This window comes from Aulostomus chinensis, chromosome 8 (assembly GCF_037954235.1).
Source record: "Aulostomus chinensis isolate RoL2024-O1b breed Wild chromosome 8, RoL_Achi_v1.0, whole genome shotgun sequence".
In the NCBI taxonomy this organism is placed as follows: Eukaryota; Metazoa; Chordata; class Actinopteri; order Syngnathiformes; family Aulostomidae; genus Aulostomus; species Aulostomus chinensis.
The window spans coordinates 11,930,375-11,950,658 of record NC_141327.1 but is presented as its reverse complement, the minus strand read 5'-3'; the positions used below and the strand labels follow the sequence as shown (position 1 = coordinate 11,950,658).

General features: G+C 41.9%; 2 protein-coding genes across 3 annotated transcripts; one reads left to right on the top strand and one right to left on the bottom strand.

The window, feature by feature from the left end:
• Nucleotides 1-404: 404 nt before the first annotated feature.
• dnajb1b (DnaJ heat shock protein family (Hsp40) member B1b) lies at nucleotides 405-6,461 on the bottom strand. The gene is made up of 3 exons (XM_086210989.1): nucleotides 6,010-6,461; nucleotides 2,483-3,081; nucleotides 405-1,265 (listed from the first exon to the last, which is right to left on the bottom strand). The coding sequence occupies exons 1-3, from the start codon at nucleotides 6,218-6,220 to the stop codon at nucleotides 1,032-1,034; spliced, it is 1,044 nt and encodes a 347-aa protein (XP_086067115.1). The 5' UTR covers nucleotides 6,221-6,461; the 3' UTR covers nucleotides 405-1,031.
• Nucleotides 6,462-8,102: 1,641 nt separating this feature from the next.
• tecrb (trans-2,3-enoyl-CoA reductase b) lies at nucleotides 8,103-19,724 on the top strand. 2 transcript variants are annotated; one of them, XM_086210988.1, is made up of 12 exons: nucleotides 8,103-8,202; nucleotides 12,314-12,364; nucleotides 16,141-16,192; nucleotides 16,310-16,354; nucleotides 16,468-16,571; nucleotides 16,898-17,013; nucleotides 17,683-17,788; nucleotides 17,898-17,970; nucleotides 18,047-18,090; nucleotides 18,230-18,287; nucleotides 18,904-18,992; nucleotides 19,114-19,723. In XM_086210988.1, exons 1-12 carry the CDS (start codon nucleotides 8,188-8,190, stop codon nucleotides 19,285-19,287), a joined length of 927 nt encoding a protein of 308 aa, XP_086067114.1. In that variant the 5' UTR covers nucleotides 8,103-8,187; the 3' UTR covers nucleotides 19,288-19,723. The 2 variants fall into 2 exon arrangements, with proteins under 2 accessions (XP_086067114.1, XP_086067113.1); XM_086210987.1 differs by lacking the exon at nucleotides 8,103-8,202 and having other exon boundaries at nucleotides 11,747-12,364; nucleotides 19,114-19,724.
• Nucleotides 19,725-20,284: the final 560 nt, after the last annotated feature.

Here is a 20,284-nt window from a genome sequence, read left to right as displayed (position 1 = left end):
ACTCAATATACTTCAACTACATAAAAACTCAACAACGTAGTGATGGACTCCTTCATTATCACACAGGACATCTATTGGTGGCTAATTGTTTTGAGGTAATTTGGCCAGCGCCATTAAAGTTACTAAAGTTCCATACCAAGCCCTCGCCAGCTATAAACATCCGTCTGCAGCGACCTTTTCCTTTGACCCTCTGCTGGAAAACCTTTTAGGCGTTGGTAGCACTGGAGAACCCAAGAACTTTTAGCCACTCTGGCTTTACAAAAAACTGTTTTATTGTTCATGGCACGATGGCTAGAAAATCCAGAGCCATTCATGAAAACGATCTGCATCCTGTCTTTGTTGCCGTCCCATCTTAACTACTCAGTGGAAATGGTGCAACCATTTCAAACAGAAGAGAAAAAGTCTTCCTCATAGAGAACTTTTATTCATTTTTATAAAGCAGTTCCCAATATCCAGTCCTCTTATTATACACTTGGGCTCAAAATACAACATAACATTATTGGTCTTATTTACAATGGAGCCATTTAAGTGCTGCAAAAGTTGTCTGTGTGTAGAGTGATCGTCCATGTTGGCAGCTTTAAAAAGTCCTGGAGGTCCGTGGGCTGGTGTAGGCTCACGCCACACGATCCTGTTATGATACTTTAATAACTTCTCAATGAAGTGTATCATCATGGTGTTACATAATGACATATTTCAAAATAGTGCTTTTAGTCGATACAAAAGTGCTTTCCGGTTATTGTTTTCTCAGGAAAACTGTGACTGAAACAGTCATTAAATTAACCAGATTCCATAAAAATAAACCATTCTAGACGTTAAAGGGATTCTCTGTTACTTCCTCTTCGTAGTGATGAAGATCAATTTTTCACCTTTCAGTAAGAAGACATCAGGCTGCCATAGTTCTTAGAAAGTGCTGTGTGTATAGTGTCCTTATTTCTGTTGAAATTTAGGACTCCACATGATCGTCCGAGTGATGACACGGGAGAGAGCCTTTGGATGAGAATTCTTCTGTTCTGGAGGTCTCTTTGGCTGGTTTAAGACCGTGGGAGGACCTGCGCGATGGTGTCCCGTGCACTCTCACTGAGCCTTTCTGGGAACTTGACCTCATACTCCACTATCAGGTCTCCTCGACGGTCGGGGCGTTTGGGATAAGGCAGCCCTTCACCACTGATGCGCCGCTTCATCCCGGGATGAACGATATCCGTTGATGACACCGGTACAGTTCTGCCACCCAGTGTGGGTGCGTTGATAGTGCAGCCACACAAGGCCTGATGGGAGAGAAGAGGAAAAAAAAAAAATCAAAGAAGGGTAGGAGAGTTGATGAATGAAAAGGCAGGAACAGAGGGGCTCTTTAATGTAGTGGTCCAGAACATACAAGGTGTACTCCGGCATACTGAGGTGAAATTAGGGACGCACTCAAGAAACATTTTCCCCGATCATTTAATCTCAAAGGGGGATCCATTCCTCATGGAGGGAAACCTATTTTGAGAACTCTATTATGCATGGCAGCAGGCTGCAGCAATATATCCAGTGCAAACTGACAATCAATTAGTATTATAAAAAAAAAAAGGATTCACAAAAAAGCAGAAAATATATAAATGGAGGGTTAGGTTTAGGGTTACCGATTAACCCGAACAACAATCAAACTTAGCCAGGTGACATTCTCCTTTCTAATAAGGGATACAAAAGCCTCCCATTCAAAGATGAAGTTCCATCCATTCATTTTCTATACTGCTTATCTGTTGGGGGGTGGAGCCTATCCCAGCTGACATTGGCGGGGTTCACCCTGTCCATCGCAGGGCCATCAGGAGCAATTAGGGGCTTAGTATCTTGCTCCAGCATACTTGACATGGTCACCGGGGAAAGTGAGGATCGAACCAGCGATCCTTGGGTTGCTAGACGGCCACTGTACCTCTGAGCCACGCCACCCAACAGATAAAGCTGAACTACTATATTAATCAAATAGACAGGAGTCTTTTTAGTGCTGCTAGTAGCAGTTCTACAACACAGCAGCGAACAAGCAAAAATGGGAGCAAGAAAATTTACAAAATAGGATTTTTTTCATGTGTTGAGGTGGGGGGGTGTGTTAACATGAGTTAAAAAAAAAAGAAGAGAGGCCAGCAAGTAGTGTACATATACAACACAAGGCACAAACAAGACAATCATCTTGGCTCAGCTACTAAAAACAAAATAGCTATTCCAACAGAAGCTGTTAAATTTCTGTCAGAATAAAGCCAGCCCTGACAAAACTTAATAAGTGATAAAGCATTGCGGCTTTTACTTTGAAGGCAGGCTTACGAAACTGCAAATGATTTCAGAAAGTAACTGATCCAGGAGCAGTCTTTGACAAGACTGACAAATAATAAGTAATGGACTGAGTTTTACCCGAATTTCCTCACCAAGGCCAGCAAATAAAGGATTCCCTTACTCACAACCATTTGCTATGAAAAGTTAATTAGTTAAATTTTAAAATGCAAGCACTTACATCTCGGAGTGAGATCTTGGCTGTGTAAACGATGTCAGAGCCGTCACGCTTGAACACCGAATGTAGTTTGTCCTTTAGCACAAAGACGATGTCTGCTGGAATGTTCGTTGGGGTTTCGTCCCCCTCTTTGGGGAAGGTGATTTTGGTGCCTTCCTTCCAACCCTTCTTTATCTGCACCTCCAGGATTTTATCTTCTCTTCTTATTGATCGTCCATCGGGATTCAACCTTTTCCGCGAGATCTTCATTTTCTTTGTGCACCCAGAAAGCACTTCCTCCAAGGTCACCCTAAGGTCGTGAACTACAGGTGGGTCTTGCTGCTTCTTTACAACACTACTGTGAGGACCCCCCATCCCCCCCATACCAGAGCTGAAGGAGCGAGGGAACCCGCCCATTCCTCCACCCATCCCGAAGCGGGCAAAAGGGTCATCAGTATCCATATCCTCATCCATGCCGCCATTGCGCCCACCAAAGAACTGTTCAAAGGGGTTACGTCCACCAAAGAACTCTGCAAAGATGGCATGAGGGTCTCCTTGGAAGGTATAGCTGAAGGTGCCAGGACCACTACTGCCACCTCCAGGAAGACCACCACCTTTGAGACCTGGAAGAAAGAGATGACGATTCATATATCAAAACAGTAAAATATGTCTGTCATTTCATGTGTGATTCATGAGGGAGAACTCGTACCCTTCAAAGTTAGCATCCTTTAATCTTTTGCTGATGTCAAGATGACAAATTTAAATGCCCTTTTTTTTTTTTACTTTAGTTTCAACATCTGCCCTTTTGTAAATAAATCTTAGGGATGCACTTGTCTGATATCAATAACGGTCAGATACTGGCACAAACAGATGGATAAGGGTTCTAGACAATGGAGATAATGTTCTATTATCATTTTTCACCATTAAAAATAAACCGAATGAGAGCGCTATCATCCAGGGAGTTGTGTCAGGATGAGGAAGTGTGGCTAAAACCTGAAACACTGTCACCTGAAATGTCTGTCCATGAAATCTTAGCGTGAGCACAGTGTTGGTCACTGCTGTCAATCATCACTGTAATCAATTGGAGCAGCAACACTGAACATGTTTGACTCATCACCGTACAACACATTTCTATTTTTTTGTTCCCCAGTTTTTTAACATGACAGAATTTCCATAGAAGCGGCTCCATTCGTGCTGCTGGGTGGTTCACAACAAACAGAACTACAGTGGCTGCTTAATTAACAAGCTACGTGCCACTGTCACAACACATCGCACATGTCTCCAGTGTGTTTCAGGCGTAACTGTATTTTAAGTCTATTCTGGCTGATTATCTATGAGAGGCTTCAAAGTTCCACATCATACTTGTGTATTTTGGATCAGGATCAGCTTAAAAAATATTTATAATGCAAAAACAGACATCAGAGTGTCAAACTCTGCACAGACATCATTCTACAAAGTGATGCTCATTAAACTGTGGGAACAAAAAACAAAAACTGGAAGGGGAAGATTTAAAAGAATTCCCCCCAGTTTGTTTGGGATTTCATTTCAGAACTGAGGTGGAAAGCAAACACAATGAAAGATTACTCTGTCCATAACCAACAAGGTTGTGGGTTAAATAATTTGGACCTCATTCATAATAAACTGTTGAGTCCATTTGTCACACATCAATGTGCCAAACTGGTGTTTGTGTGTCCCCAGGGGTATGCACAGTGTCAGGAGGTACACTTTCTCACAGTTCTCCATAAAAAGAAAAAAGGAACAGCAACATTCCAGTCGGCCTATGACCATTTTCTCTGCTCCTCCACAGTTTGTTTAACTAATCATCAAAAATGGATGAATGGTTGAAACTGACTCTCCCCTCAGCCATGGGAACAGCAGAAACTAGCAGTGGGCACGGTTCATCGGCTGAAGAGAATCTGCTCCAGTGACCGTGTAACACAGCTAGCATTAATGTTAGCCAAGCTAGCTTAACCCCCAGTGGCTCCATCAATGGAGGTAGATGGGGGCACAACAGGAGATTAAATGTTTCAGGGGATTCAGCCTCTGAAAGAGAAGTAACTAAGTCAGTCAGCTGTATTTGTATTATTAGTTAAATCAGAGCCTTACCAACAATAACAAATCAACATCTCTGATAAGGCTTCTTACACCCATTTTTTTGTTTTGTTTTGCTCTTCATCCAATTATGGTGACCAATTATCATTCAAACTTTAATCCAGTGCAAAATCGCAGGGAAAAAAAAAAAAACTTGCTCTGGTGGTCTGTTGACCCTGAAACTTCCATTAACTGTGTTTACACCACCAGGTGAAATGTGGCACAAACCTACAAAATTCCAGCACTGCAGCTGCCGTGGTGGTTGTTAGGTGTCTGCCAGAGTCCTTCATAAGTACACAAAGCTGCTTTCTTGTCATCCTACATTCTTGGAACCCAACCATTTGCAGGATGAAGGTATAGACAGCAGAAATCCCTTTTTCTTTCAGATGGCTTCCACTGCATGTTCAGTAGAGCTGAGGGGGTCTGAATTAGCGCAGTCAATATGACCTTTTTATTATATTATCTACATCAGTTCTCCATGATTAATCAAACTGCAATTGGGGTGACAAACAATCACAAATGCAATTATATAACAAAAAAAATCTGAGATGTGGACAAATTTTTTGTACTTTTTCATGCTATTCTAAGTTTGTGTAAATATAAATGCCGCATAATAAGTTGAGGAAATTGCTTAATTTTTTGGAAATATAATTACTTTATTACTATTTATTTCATTTAGTTAAAAAAAGTCTGTATAAATGCAAACAGTACATCACCGTTTTGGTAGTTTTTTAATGAAAGTTTAACGTTTGTGTTGAGGAATACAAATTTCAGCATTATCAGCAACTTGTGTGCATATTTCAAAGCCTAACCTTCTGATTACAATGTGGTTATTTGCTAGATTTCACCCACCTACCTTAAAATCCCAGAAAAGAATTGGAATGCTTATCTAGATGATGTTGTTACCATGGTAACACAACAAAGGCACTGACGGACTTATTTCTGAGCTCTGGGTATAAGATCTCAAAAGTAAATCACGATGCAGTTTTAAAACTGTGACTAACTTCACCTAGCGTTATATACATGCCCAGAACTTTTTACTTGTTGCCACTGACAGCGAACAGATACGAATGATAAGGGAACAGTTCTGGATATTCAGACAAAACAGTCCCAGTTTTCGAACTTCTATGCGGAAAAGACATTTTAGCAATACCAGCGGACTGGCTGTACACTTCTCCCGCCCATCCTGCTGTTAAACACAGGCTTCCTGCCTTCGTAATCTGCATCATTCCTCTTCTTGTAGGAACACGTCCCAGCTAACATGAGGTCCCTCGCCCGTCCTGGTGCGGGAATAAGGCTAAATTACACTGACCAAAGGAAGCGCCATGACACACACAGGACCACGATGGGTCCCAGCAGGCATGGGGGGGTGTTGTTAACGTTCTAAAGTTAGTGTCGCACCAAGATAGACGTGCGAGCCTCGTCTTGTGTAGTTAACTATATTTTTCCATTAATCTTACCTTCTTCTCCGTAACGATCGAAAATGTCTTTTTTCTTCGGGTCGCTCAAAACATCGTAGGCTTCGGCGATTTCTTTGAATTTCTCCTCGGCTCCCGGGGACTTGTTTTTGTCGGGGTGATAGCGCAGCGCCTGCTTCCGATAGGCTTTCTTGATGTCGTCCTCGGACGCATCTCTCTTAATTCCCAAAATGTCGTAGTAGTCTTTTCCCATGTTGACCGTCCAGCGGCCTGGTCACTAACCGTGAAAGCTCTCGGGAAAAGCTTAATGGACGCCTCCAGCAGCGAGTCGAGTCTGTCTACGGTCCCAAATCAATGATACGCCCAAACTATTTTCTTTATAAACAGCGTGGAAACTTCCAGAGTTTTCCAGAACCAGCTCCAACAACCTCAACTGTGACAGTTCAGCAAAGCCACGCCCAGCGGTACGTCACATCATGTTGCGTTTAGTGCGGTCAGAAATATTCCTGCAGAGTAACATACCATGCCATATTAGTCTCTCGATAGAAGAACATGGCACAGGCTGTATTTTTAAACAGGCATGTAATGCCATGGATTGTATTGCTGATTATACCACTGGACGAGGCAGCTCTCCAGATGACAATCGCAGCTGACGTCAGCCACGACCAACAAATGCCTGTCAGGACTTGTGAACGCTTGATGCAAAAGAGAGTGTAAATTTGACAGAAAGACTCGTCCCAATAATGTCTACCAAAATTAAACTGCTGACTGAAACCTGTTGTCATTTAGTGTGTGTGTGTGTGTGTGTGTGTGTGTGTGTGTGTGTGTGTGTGAGAGAGAGAGAGAGAGAGAGAGAGAGAGAGAGAGAGAGAGATCTAAGACCACTAACACTGTTGCAGGCTGCTATTATGGTGAACAACAGGCAGGTGCGGTCCACCCTCGCCTGAGGGTAAAGCAGGCTGTGTTGAAAAGTAACTCAATATTTGTACTCAGGCATTCAAGTGTTTTTATTTCATGACCTAATTGAATTTATGTCATAAAGCAGCAAACATAATGAACTAAAACTCTGTGGATAAGACTTTCATTACCAAGGCACGTTTTTTGTTTTTGTTTTTTTAAAAACTTAGATAATTATACATGGGGGGATGAAAATTGAGCCCACTTATTCAATGTTGCAGTAACATCTGCTTGCATTTAAAATACAGAGCAGCAAATACAATGGAGCACTTAAAACCAACTATGTTGATGTGCCTTTTACATATATTTCTATCTAACATTTACCAAAATATGTTACCACAGGTAATAACTTTGATGTTATTAAAAGTTACTGTTTTGCATTGAAAAAGTGATAATTAGTTACTTAAAGCTGGGATAGGCTCCAGCCCCCCTGTGACCCTTAACAGGATAAATGGTAGAAAATTGATGGATGGATAGATCGATGGAGATTGGGGTAGAAAAAAACTTGTTTCAAAAATAAAGAATAAAAAAACTTTACATATGGAGTGGAAAGTGCTAAACATGGCTTAATTGTTGTTTCCCTGTTTGGTTTGTGCTAAACTCAGAGCTGGGGTTTTGTTAATGTCAGTACTACATGAAAATTTTAGCACTTGAGTCAACGAATTAATAGCCTGAGCAATAGTGCATTCGATTTAAGACAATAAGATGACAAAACAACAATCAAGACTAGGCAACTTTATTTATACTTAAATGTCCATACAGCCCTCAGAATCTGCACAGAAATCTGTATTCTATTCATATATCTACAGATTTTATTACATAAATTGCAAAAGTGGGAAAAAAGAAATTTTTATTTAAAAAAACAAAGTTGCAAATATAATACAAAAAGTAATGAATAATTAATCATTGAGATAGAAAATCATCAGAAAAACAGTTTTCTCGCTTTTTTTTTTTCCTTTTTTTTTGTCCAACCCACCGAATAACAATTGAAAGACCAACAAATCCAGACAGTCGGTGGTAAATAAATCCCATGGTAAATCCAATTACACTGGTTTACCCGCGACCTCTCAATCTGCTCACATCCTATTGGCTATATTGCTGGTAATGTGGGCGTCTTCGCTTTACTGACGACGGTTTTGATTGGCTGAGGTGGACCTGTATCACCCGCCTACCCAGCGCTCGGCAGGCACATATTACTCCGCTGATTGGAAGCTGCGGTGTCACTCATCCTGGATATCAAGGAAAGGGTTACAAACTGCCAAGATGAAGCACTACGAGGTAAGGAGTGTCAATGAAACTCGAAGCCGTCAATGGGGCGCCTCATATGGCTAAAATGTTATTAATATAAACAATTCGGGATTTTTGTGCTAGTTCCTCCAGGTGTGAACGCCAGCACAGCGGTCAAATTCACAGCTAGGAAACATTAGCATAGCATTCTGCAGCTGCACCGCCTGTCACGGGCTGTTTGCTATGACCGGAGCTTTGTGACCTCCTATGCACAGAAAACGACGTTTGTCAAAGCTTGTATCACACTGAGATGTTAGATTGCGCCCAGGTATATGAGGGATTATGTATTGTATGCGTTGAACTCTTGTTATAAACTCTACATCTTTGGATAAAGACACATTATCTGTGGTGTAATGCGCTGCATCACCACCATCTCTGGCTGGAATGACTCATGGCGCTTCTTATCTCGTTATTACCCAATAATGCAGGTGAGCAGTGTTAGCCTAGTTTAATTCACCTTATCTCTTGGATGTGAAGTTTAAACAGTCTAGTACAATTATATCCTTGACATAGATTTAATACTCTTGCAACATACTTAAACATCATTATTGTGAACAGTTCCTTGTGAAAACAATCCTCGAGGAAATGTTAAGAGCGTTCATGAGTACCAAAACCCATCAGACAGGATTGGGAGCAGTTTGACAGAAACTGACCCAACCAGTGGTTCTTTATGTTTCCTGTGTCTTGCTTGTGGATTTTGCAACCTGAAACAAAATTTGAACGGTGAAAGGTTAAAGAAAACACAGTTGAGGAGATACACTCACTCATATCTGAGGGAAAAAGTGATGACAGGTGAAGTGGTAAGTATGCTCCCAATCAAGTTACGACTTTGAATTCCTGTCAGGGCTGCGTTATTAGTCAATGCATCAAGCCAGTGTGTCTTAGACTGCAACATGAGTCCACTTGCCATTTTCAGTTATGATATCTTTAACTTTGTCATCCTTGACCATGACCTTGGCCTGCAGGAGGGTTTTTGTAGGCCAGCCTACAAGTTAGCATTGCCGTGGGCTCCCTCAACCAAAAGTCAGTGAGATTTTTCTATCAGATTTTGGATTATTATATCTACACCCTGTAGAATACTTAAGTTTATGAGACTTTTTTTCTTCATCAAGAAAATCCTCACAGTTGAACACTACTTTAATTATTTCCAAAATATTATGCTAGTGTTATGAATGAACTACACTGTGGACACATGACTCAACATTTACCACAACTAACATAATGCTTTTTTTGTTTTTGGTGTGATGATGTCATCTAGGAATTGAAACACAGACTTTATTTCTGACATTTAACAGAAATCCTGTTTATCCCTATTGACTTTGAGATTTTGGAACCGGACAATCCTACTTGTGGGCTGTAGAGCTCATTTCTACACCACTCTACACTCTTAACCTCCAAATTTTTAAGATATAAAGCAACCGATGGAGACCACAGTCTGAAAAGTGGACCTGGTGTTACAGACTTATATACTCCTCAGATAGAAGGTCTAAAACTGAGCAGTTGACTCCATATTGACAGATGAGATGTGGGCTGTACAAACAGGTTAGCATCACTTTTATTTCCACTCTTATCGCCACTAAAATGTGTTATTGTGACAAAATGCTGTTAAATCACAATCTCTGGTGTTTTCATGAGTGTTTTATCAGGCGGGCAGCAGGTCAGAGAGTATGAGGCAACTCAGTTCAAAGGTTGTTGTATATGTGGCTGCTGAACACATATGCATATGTATAGTTGGCACCACCAGGTTGGAGAACTGAAATCAGAAAATAATGCACACATCTGACTCCTAAAATTGTGCACGTGAGACATGGTCATGCCAGTTTGAACTATTAATAACAATTTTTTTTTAATCTTTTTCTTTTTGTGACTTGCAGATTTGCTATTGCATTGCTATATAACAATAAAATGGTAAATAATTTTCTTCTTCTGATGCAGCGTTGCATTTGATTTGTTTTTCATTAGGGTTAACAGATAAATTTAATCCTCATTTCATTACCATCAGATTATTACCAGAGGGCATCATTATCTGACACTCACTGTCGTGTACAAAAACACAAGAAACATTTAGATATTCTGATATTCAATTAGTTTCCTACCTTGAGACATCATGGACAGAGAGCACAGCCAGCAGCACTTGCGCTCACCGCACAGTTTAAGTCCCGTTGCAGTTGATGCCCCTTTTTCTCCGCTTCCCCCTCACCCCAGAGTGTATTACCAGGACAGCCTGTCACAGCCAGTCCGAGGCTTTATATAGACAAGGAGGGGACACGGGGGGATTCTGTGACAGTGGGTATGCCTGGCAGAGAGAAGACGCCTTGACTGTAGGATTATATGTCCTGCTTGTTAGCAGCAGTACAGACGAATGCTTTGTAGAAATGATAAATCATTCATGTAAATAATCTACAAGAGTCAAACAAGCAGCACTAACAGTTAATTTACCACATGCAAATTAGCTTAATGAATTAAACAAATTATATTTGGGAAAAAACAAAGACGCATGAGATTTTTAGAGTTTTATGGATCAAACTGACATGTAGGAGATATCTTGTCTTCCCCAGGGCATGTGTGTATGAACTAGTTTTCATATTGCCACTACTTAAAATCATTCATTTTGTTTGCAAGAAATGCAACATATCATGGTTTACTCTGTTCTGGGAGCTTTTGTTTTACTTTTACTCAAATAACATGTGTTGTGCTTTGGTTTCAATATGTTTTTAAGTGTTAATGATTCATCTTATTTACAGTACAGACCAAGTCGGAGACATATCAATGTATCAAACCAATAATCACTCACTGATCGAGGTAGAGGTTAGATTATCAGAATAAGCATATTGCTTTTGTTTGTCTCTAAGTTATGTGATCTACCATTAAAAACAAATACCACAAGTAACGTTCTTTATATTGTTTGATAGTTAATAATCTATTACTGATTGTTTGATTTATGAATTTTATGTGTAACAGAACATGTCTGCTTGAGCTCTGTGTTGGCAGTTGTGACTGCATGTCTTTCATTCAGTATGGAAACTGGACCCTGACTATAGATCATTAGTGGGTGGAAGGGATGGGCTTCACCCAGGGGAATGCCCCTACTAAGCCATCAGTCTGGAGTATTATCACCCCTTGGTGGCAGGAAAGGGCAACTCCCTCCGTGTCTGACTGGAGGATCTGGCAGAAGACTTTAGTGTCCAAGTACATGACCCCCTTCGATTGAGCAGGTTGTGTGTGGGACCCTAAATTGTGTGAAGAGAAGTGGATCATGATGGTGCAGCTGAAGCTAACTGAGATGGTTTACAGGCAACTGAATGAGGGCATTGCAAAGTGCAATAAAAGGTGATCCCATGACATCACTACATAGGCACAGTCAGGGTGGGGGGTCCGCTGTCAGAAGGCTGGTTATGCAGAGTTGGCAGTAGATGTTTATATTTAGCTGTGGGGAGAGGAAGAGATGGGGTCAAACTAGGAAAGGGGGGTGTTGTTTGTCATAATACCTCTCCTCCTCCTGCCCACGTAGCAGGGGGCTGAGAGGTGTCAGAGGTCATCAGGTACCTTTTTCTAAAACCAGATCCCTGCACCTCCAACATGAATCTTCTGCTCTTTCCTTCATGGAAACTCTGCAGATGATCAAGCGTAGATGGTTCACCAGGGGCATACTGATTATTCCGGTCCACGCAACTGTGCATACACATGTGGCATATGCCTGCTCTCCAGGGGTCGGCTGGCAGTTAAATAAAGCAATTCACCAGAAGTGAAGGAATGAGAGGGGCAGAGAAGGAGGGACGATGAGAGAAAGAGAGGAGGAAGAGGGAGGGGCAGCTGAGCAGGGGACAGACAGATTTATTTCCACAGCTGAGTGCTGCCCCTCTCCTCTCTGTCTTGGTGTGGATCTGAGAGAGACGGTCAGGAGGTGACGAGAAAAGTGAAGGGACAAAGGGAATAAAGTGAATCCAGGAGGAGGACTGTGGACATGGATGCCCTCGCGCTAGAGGCCACCATTGGTAAAAAGCCGGCAAACGGGGCAGCAGCGGCTGCACCCATGCCGGCTCAAGTGCCAGTGAAACGCAAACCTGCTAAAAAAGCTAAAAAGGCTGTTGTTTTCTTTGAGGTGGAGATACTGGATGCCAAGACGAAGGACAAGCTCTGCTTTCTGGACAAGGTGAGAAGAACGTTTCCCTCATCAAATCTTTTAAGACTTTCCATCTTGTAGTTACATCAGTTCTAACCAAAGCCCTGTAATGCCTGCACTTCGATGTTGAAATGTCTTCATGTTTCAACTGTGTCTGTTTGCTCATTAACAGCAACAGCTGCACTTTGACAGGTCCTATATTACTGTAAAAATATTACTGTATGTGTGTGTGTGTGTGTGTGTGTGAGAGAGAGAGAGAGAGAGAGTCCGGTCTTTTCTAGAACATAGTGAAGCAGCTATCGTTGGCGTCTTCACTCTCAGTCCCAGGGTGTATATCTGTGAGAGTGTGACAGTGTAAATGAAACACTTTCATACATGTGACACAAGACTGCTGGCTTTAGTCGTCTGGGTATGGAAGGAGTGTCTGGTGCACACCCACATGTACAAGAGGGAGACAAAATATCAAACCAGAGTGACAAACCTACTACTGATTCTACTCGTGTGAAGAAGTTCATCGCCGAGCTTCTGATTCATGTCTCACATTTGTTTGAAGCTTTAATTATTGTCTGTTGGCACGGTGAACTTTACAGTAATGGACACACACCACCACTGTAATCTTTGGCCTCGAAATTACAGGTGTTAATGGGCTATATCTAGCCTGTGTGTGTGTGTGTGTGTGTGTGTGAGTGTGTGTCCTCTATCCTTTATGATATCAACATTCATAATATTCAGATCAGTTTGTGGGAATGAAGCTGCTACATTCTTGCACTTGACTCTCCTGAAACAGACTCAGCACTTGTTGTTGTTTGGTAGTTCCAGGCGTTGTTTTGCTTCCTGTTTCAGGCGCTGCTGGGTAGGACGGTCTGTGCTAGCTGCTAAAAATGCTAAATAGCTCATAAATGTGTTTACTTTATAAATGTTACCAACGGCCTTAAGAATTTTGATATCAGTGTACTCTAATACAACTCTTTTAATAGCGATGTTATTGAGAATTTGGCAGTCAATCTAATATTAAAAATATTATCATGCTTTTCGTTGGGCATTTTCATATTATGACCACCACCCCACCCAGCTGCCCTCTCCTGCTTCCCATTAGCTTTATAAGTAATGGTTTTAAAGTTGATATTAAAAAAAGCGGCACATTTTCATTGTCAATTAGATAATTGTCTTTTTTTTTCTTTTTTTTTTACATAGAACTGTTCAGTTGTAGTAGCCACACAACTACAAAATATTGATTGATGGTGAGGAAAAGAGGGTGTTACATTTTTAGCTGTAAAACGTTACATTCGAAATCCTCATCTTGATGTCATGAGATGATGTATGGAATCAACTTTCAAAAGAAATATAAACACCTCCCCCACAAACACACAATTCACATGGAGACAAAAAGGAGTTTTGTCAGTAAACCTTTCTCTGCTTGTTTACATAAGTTATGACTTTTCGTTCTTATTTATTTTACAGTTAGTGCTTGTATGTACATTGTCCTTTCTGTGTAAATTTTACTTTTGGGGAACTGGGAGATAAAGTGCAACGCTAGACGTCTTTGTAGTTGATATCAGCACATTTTTGTGAGGGTTTGCAGGATATTTGACGTGGCTGGAGGAGGTGGCTTGGTTCTATATTTGACAGATGTAACAGAACAAGAAGCTCTTCTCTGCTGTCACGTTTGGTCTCTGTTCTTAATATAAAGGTGCGTAAGACATCGTAGTCCGTTTATCATTAATAGTTGGCCTTTACTTGGTTATTGTTGTGTTGCGCTGTTGTGAGTACTGTTGCAGTCAGAGGCTTGAGTGTGGAGAGTTGCATTAGCTGTGGTTCTCTTGCACACTCAGTATATCAAGGTCTCCTTAGAAGTCAGAAGTATCTCTGACGGATTAAACCTCGCTGTCGACTGAGGAGAGTTTTCCGTGGTGACTGCCCCCGCCATCTTAACACCTTCGGTTCTGAGGTTTCACAGATGAGACGCACCTGGATCCGAGATCCAGTTTCCTAAAAATCCAACTGAAATCCTGTATCATTTCTAGTCAGGGTTTGAGTGCACGACTGAATGAAGCTTGTAAAAGGGGAGGGGGGCACAGAGATGTGGTTACTTAGTGATGTCATCCTGCTCAAAAAAGCATGTGGTCTTCAGGACGACATGAGCAGAGACTAATCTGATCATAGACCTCGTCAGTCACCTCCAGCTGACTCTCACAGTATAAATTAGGGGAGTCGGGGGGGGGGGGGGGTAGAAACATGTCAATCTGTCTAATTCCAATCTGTTGTGAGTACTGAAACTGAGTTAAAGTGATCACTAGTCATTAACGCTCTAGCAGAGCTGATTAAAAGGTTCACCCTTGCCAGCCGTGATATGATGAGAGAACTCCCTCGACACAGTCGTCTCGAACGCCGTCATCCAAATTAAATTGCAATATACGAGCGCAGGATTTGTTCAAGGCTAAATGGGTCAAAATATCATCTTAAATGAAATGTGGTGCTGCAGAGATGTCCTGCCTACCAACCACGTTCTACAGACTTCCGTATTTGATACAGACCTCTGCAAATGTCAGGCAATTATCATTTTAAATGAATTTTCAATGAAAATGAGAATGGTGTAAAAATGAACATTCTCTCTAATGTAGCAAATCAGATTATAACTGCAATAGCAGCCAAAATAATTGCGATTCATTTGATATATTTTTCAAAATCGTGCAGTCCCATTCAGTACCTGCAGAGTAAGTTTCTATGCTGTGCTTTATATTTGATGTGGTAAAACTGCTTAGAGTGGTCAAATTGAACTTAAGACTAAAGATGTGACAGACAAATAAATTCAGAACAACATTTGGAGCAGTGATTGAGAACTAAAGCCAAAGATTTAGAACGTCGGATGTGATTTCATTTTTGTGCATGGGCCAGCAAGATAATGATTCCTTCTTCGAGCTGATGTGCAGTGAAAATGGGCATCGTAAAGATCTTTAACGACTTGACAAGGAACAAATTCCGATGGCTTGATGAGCAGGTCTGTGCCAGAACAGCAAGTGTTGATGAGTCTTCCTGTTGTGCTGCGGTTCGTAGCTACCAGACGAACCAGGTCGAGAGCCAAAGCTCACTGATGCACCAGAAAGAGCGAAGGAAAGGTTGTCTGCTCTGATCCCACAGACGAGCTCCTGTCCCTCAGATTCTTTGAAAAATCGATCCGCTGTGAACATCTTGGAGCCAGACATCACAGGGCGTCTGTAGAGGTCTTGTGGAGTCCAAGCCTGTCCAATGTTTTGGCTGATCAGTGGAAGTCACTGCCTGTCACTTCAGTGTTACATCAGCTGAACTGAGAGGCACCACTAAGAGCTGCTAAATCTTGTTAGAAACTCCTTGTGGTCACTGCCTCACCCTTGAGTCAAACACAGAGAGCAGTGTTATTGTATAAAGTGATTGTAGTCGTTTCCTAAAATCATTAGACTCACTGTGTGTGTGTGTGTGTGTGTGTGTGTGTGTGTGTGTGTGTGTGTGTGTGTTGGGACGGTGCACAGACTTGTGACTTTGTGTTCTTCATGTTTCTGTTTTGCTGTCATTGTGTTTATATTTGGGCTGGTGTGGCCGTTGCTGGCAGCCTGGCACAAGGTCATGGTTATTGTGTGTGTGTGTGCCAAGAATCTTTGTCTGAATACCAGCTGTTGAATAGCTCACATCCATGGTGTGTGTGTGTGTACAGCCTGGGCTAAATTTACCGCTAATCGCTGTCATGAATGGAAAACATCTGTTATCTGTTCCTTTTGTATGTTCACGTCTGTTCACGTCCCTCCACTTACTAATTCTTGTGTTATTTGTAGGTTGAGCCAAATGCTACCATTGGGGAGATCAAGTCGATGTTCCACAAGAGCCGTGAGTGTCCTCCGAGTGTCCTCACTGCAGCCCACTAAATCACATCCAAGACATTTTCAAGCTTCACATAAACGTAGTGGTTTTATGTCCTCTCCTAAATAGAAGTGTCTGTTTCAGATCCTCAGTGGTACCCTGCCAGACAGTCCATTCGCCTCGACCCCAGTGAGTCAGCTCAATAGTTTGATGCTTTATCAACTTAATTAAAGTGAATCAAGTACTTTTCTTTTTACAGCAGACTGAGAGTGTCTATTGAGTAAACGTGTGTGTCTTTTTAGAGGGGAAGTCTCTGAAGGATGAGGATGTTCTGCAGCATCTTCCTGTGGGAACCACAGCGACCTTCTACTTCAGAGACCTGGGAGCTCAGATCAGCTGGGTCACAGTGAGTACAGCACAGACACCAGGACACCATCACACACACACGTCACAGTCCGAACCAGAGTACTGGTATTCATCAGAGAGTGGGTGGGATCAAGCAGAGCTGTATCAAGAAGTTCAGCCGGAGGTATAAGAGGAGGGTGGATGCAGTGAAGACGTTTGATGAAATGGGGAGGATTATTTTTATTTTTCTATCATCTACAAGACAGTATGTTACCAATGTGGCAAGCTCAGCATTTGTTTATCTGAGTGAAACTGAAGCTAAGGAAGAGCAAAATTCAACCAGCATCATCAGCACTGACTTGTCCTTCACTTTCTCTCATGTTCCAGGTCTTCCTGACAGAGTACACCGGCCCTCTGGTCATCTATCTGTTGTTCTACTTCAGAGTTCCCTTCATCTACGCACCCAAATATGACTTCACCACCAGTAAACATTGGGTTGTACAGTGAGTGTCTCCAACTTTGACCTTCACAAAATTTAGATGGATAGAGTGCTCTCTTCCTCCAGGGTGAGGTCATTATTATTAGAAGCACACGCGTTTCTCCTGTCCTCTCCAGAATCAGACAAGAGGACAGGTACTCTTCCCTCCTCTGTACTGCAGAAGGGAGCTGAAAGCCACAGTTGACTGCTTGTTAGCTTAGCACAATGAATGGCAGTGGATAGGAAGATTTAGCATCCTACCAATAACAATTTTCAAATACTTTTCTCCCAAAAGCTCTTTGCTTGCAATTATAGCTAAGGTTTTGTATAACATTTGCAAAGAAATAACCGTTTAAAATTACCAGACATTATAATTTGAGATCAGATTCGTAGCCAGAACCTACTTACCTGAATGGTTGCAGCACTTGAAAACTACTGTTGACGAGAGGAGCGACTGAGAGAAGGGTATCCATGTTGTCTGGGGAAGACGGGCAATAATATAGTTCCCAAAAAGTTTCCTTTAAGCTGAAACTGTCTCAGCTTTAAGAACGGGTTTGACATTAAATTCAGTTTCTTTATTCACTTCCTCGTGCGAACCCATAAAACCTCATTTACCCTGTTGGACTAGATGATAAAGTATTGAACTGTTTGTTGGCAGTTGAATAATAGCTAAGTGTCTCTCTGCTGTTCCCAGTCTGGCCTGTATGTGTCACTCTTTCCACTACGTTAAGAGGCTGCTGGAGACGCTGTTCGTCCACCGCTTCTCTCATGGAACCATGCCGTTACGCAACATCTTTAAGGTGAGCTACATTCTCCCGCTCTCACACTCCCATGTCTTCCCTTACACTCGTATCTACGGAGCTTCCATGGTGAGTAAAAGGAGGCTGATGGGACATTCTTGTTTTTTAGAACTGTACGTACTACTGGGGCTTTGCAGCATGGATGGCCTATTACATCAACCACCCACTATATACCCCACCAAGTGAGTATGCCTGCACATTCTCATATAACAGTGACTCATTGTCACTCCTTTACTGACATCCATTGTCTTGTTGCAGTCTACGGGGAGCAACAGATCAGACTGGCCCTCATCTTATTCTTGGTAAGAAACGCTGGGCTCCCTAATACAGAATCAGTCTGACTGGTGAAGAGAATCAAGCATGACATTTTGACCTTAGATTTGATCACTTTGACACCGGTACGAGTGGAGGTTTTTATATGCTTTATGTTCTCTCCCTTAGTTCTGTCAGATCGGCAACTTTTCCATCCACATTGCTCTCCGGAACCTCCGTCCACCAGGTACAAACCTGTCACACCTGTACTTCCATATTCCAGATACAGCTGAAAGAATTAACTGTTAAGGGACAGAAAAAATAACAGGTACCTTTTTTAACAACAGATTTGTTGGCTTTTGTTTTGTTTTGGCAAAAACACCAAGCATTTCCTCCTTCCAGCGTCAGCCGACTTGCTTTTTTTATAAACTGAATTTCTGGCCATTTTAAGTATTTGAATTTTGAAAAGTATTTAGATATCATCTCCAAGGGTTAAAAGAATCGTCACAATTTTTTTCCACATTTTTTTAGATTAACTGATTTCATCAGTTATTTGAACAAAAATAAATGTTAGCAAGTTGGAGTTACTTTTTTAGTGGTACAAGCTTGTGTAAAATTACTGTGGTTATTTGTTCTGCTTCTTTTTTTTTTTTTTAAACAAATAGTCACTGTGTTAGTAACTTTGCTGTCTTTCAACTACCAACAATACCAAGGAGGAAATTGCACTGTAGATTTGATCATCCAAGAATAAGGGTCGGTGTGTATTTAGTAGATCGTCACTGGTCACCATTGGTTTTATCTATGACAAAAAATATGAACTTGGAGAAACAAAAACGATTTCATCTTCTGCTGTCTTCATCCAGGTTCCAAGACCAGAAAGATTCCTTACCCAACCAAGAACCCCTTCACTTGGATCTTCCTGCTGGTGTCATGCCCCAACTACACCTATGAGGTAGACTGTGTGTGTGTGATACAAAACCTCACAGAGACACTAAGACTACTTTTGTTTGTGTTCCACCTGCAATGCTGCCCTCTGGTGGTCTCAGTGTTTAACATCCCTCCTCCTCTTGCAGCTGGGCTCCTGGCTTGGCTTCACACTGATGACCCAGTGTCTGCCTGTCGCTTTCTTCACCCTGGTGGGCTTCATCCAGATGACTGTGTGGGCCAAGGGAAAGCATCGCAGCTACCTGAAGGAGTTCCGTGACTACCCACCACTCCGTTCACCCATCCTGCCCTTCGTCCTGTAGCAGACTACTCAGCCCCCCCCCCCCCCCCCATCTCACCCCTCTACCCTAAACCTGAACAGAGAGCGCTCTCCCTCATTTCCTCCGAGATCCACACTGGAACTTAGACTGACTGAACGATCTAACCCTTTTGTTCCCTTCCTGTTTATCTCTTGTCATGCTGAGTGAAAATGTAAAATATTACAGACATCCTTTTTTTATTGCACACAAAAACTTTCTGATTAGTTAATTGACTTGTGTGCTTGAGCTTCCAGAGAAGTCTTAACCTTAAGACTGGCCAGCGTGTACTGAACGATGCACAGCGCCCTACATGCTGGAGGTCATCTCATACCGAATCCTTAAAATGTTCAGCTTTGATATCATTCATCTAAAATTAAAACCGATGACAGCATTTAATTTTGTTGATGTCTGACAAGGTAATTTATTAAAAAAAGAAATCAAAATGTTGCTCTGCTCTGTTCAGTTTTAAATGTGATTCTTCTGTGTTGTCTAGTCTGTAATTTGGCTACTACTTAACACTTTGTGACCCCAAGTTTTTAGATCTTCTTTGGTGACAGCAAAGCAAACAAACAATTGTATGGGGGGGGGGGGGCTTTTAATTAGAATATTTGTTCAACTGCTTAACAAAGCAGTCAATCACATGGCAGAAGCTTCAACATTGAGGCATGCATCTGATATTGCCTGAAATAAGCTCACAGTACTGGCCTCTGCTAACATCGGATCTCAATCCATTGCCGTACCTGTGGGAGGTGGTGAAACAGGACTGTCGCATCATGGAGGTCCTGATCACAAATCTACTAACAGATGTCACCATGGCCATGAAGACTGAAGGCAGGTATGAAGGTAAATGGTGAACACTGGAGGTGTAGCTAACAATGTTGGTGTGTGTGTATGAGACCACAAGGTGGTGCTAACTACAGCCAAAATCAGTCCCTCTGCTTTGATTCCCACCTGGGAGGAATTTTTGTCTCACTTGACCTGAGTTAAACCTTTCTGATGA

What these genes read in the sequence shown, in the direction of transcription:
- dnajb1b (XM_086210989.1), bottom strand. Translation starts at nt 6,220, where the DNA reads ATGGGAAAAGACTACTACGACATTTTGGGAATTAAGAGAGATGCGTCC. An exon ending in CGATCGTTACGGAGAAGAAG is followed by an intron (nt 3,082 to 6,009) that starts GTAAGATTAATG and finishes TCTTTCTTCCAG; the next exon opens with GTCTCAAAGGTGGTGGTCTT. An exon ending in CCAAGATCTCACTCCGAGAT is followed by an intron (nt 1,266 to 2,482) that starts GTAAGTGCTTGC and finishes CTCTCCCATCAG; the next exon opens with GCCTTGTGTGGCTGCACTAT.
- tecrb (XM_086210987.1), top strand. Translation starts at nt 12,176, where the DNA reads ATGGATGCCCTCGCGCTAGAGGCCACCATTGGTAAAAAGCCGGCAAAC. An exon ending in CTCAGATCAGCTGGGTCACA is followed by an intron (nt 16,572 to 16,897) that starts GTGAGTACAGCA and finishes CTCATGTTCCAG; the next exon opens with GTCTTCCTGACAGAGTACAC. An exon ending in TGGCCCTCATCTTATTCTTG is followed by an intron (nt 18,091 to 18,229) that starts GTAAGAAACGCT and finishes TCTCTCCCTTAG; the next exon opens with TTCTGTCAGATCGGCAACTT.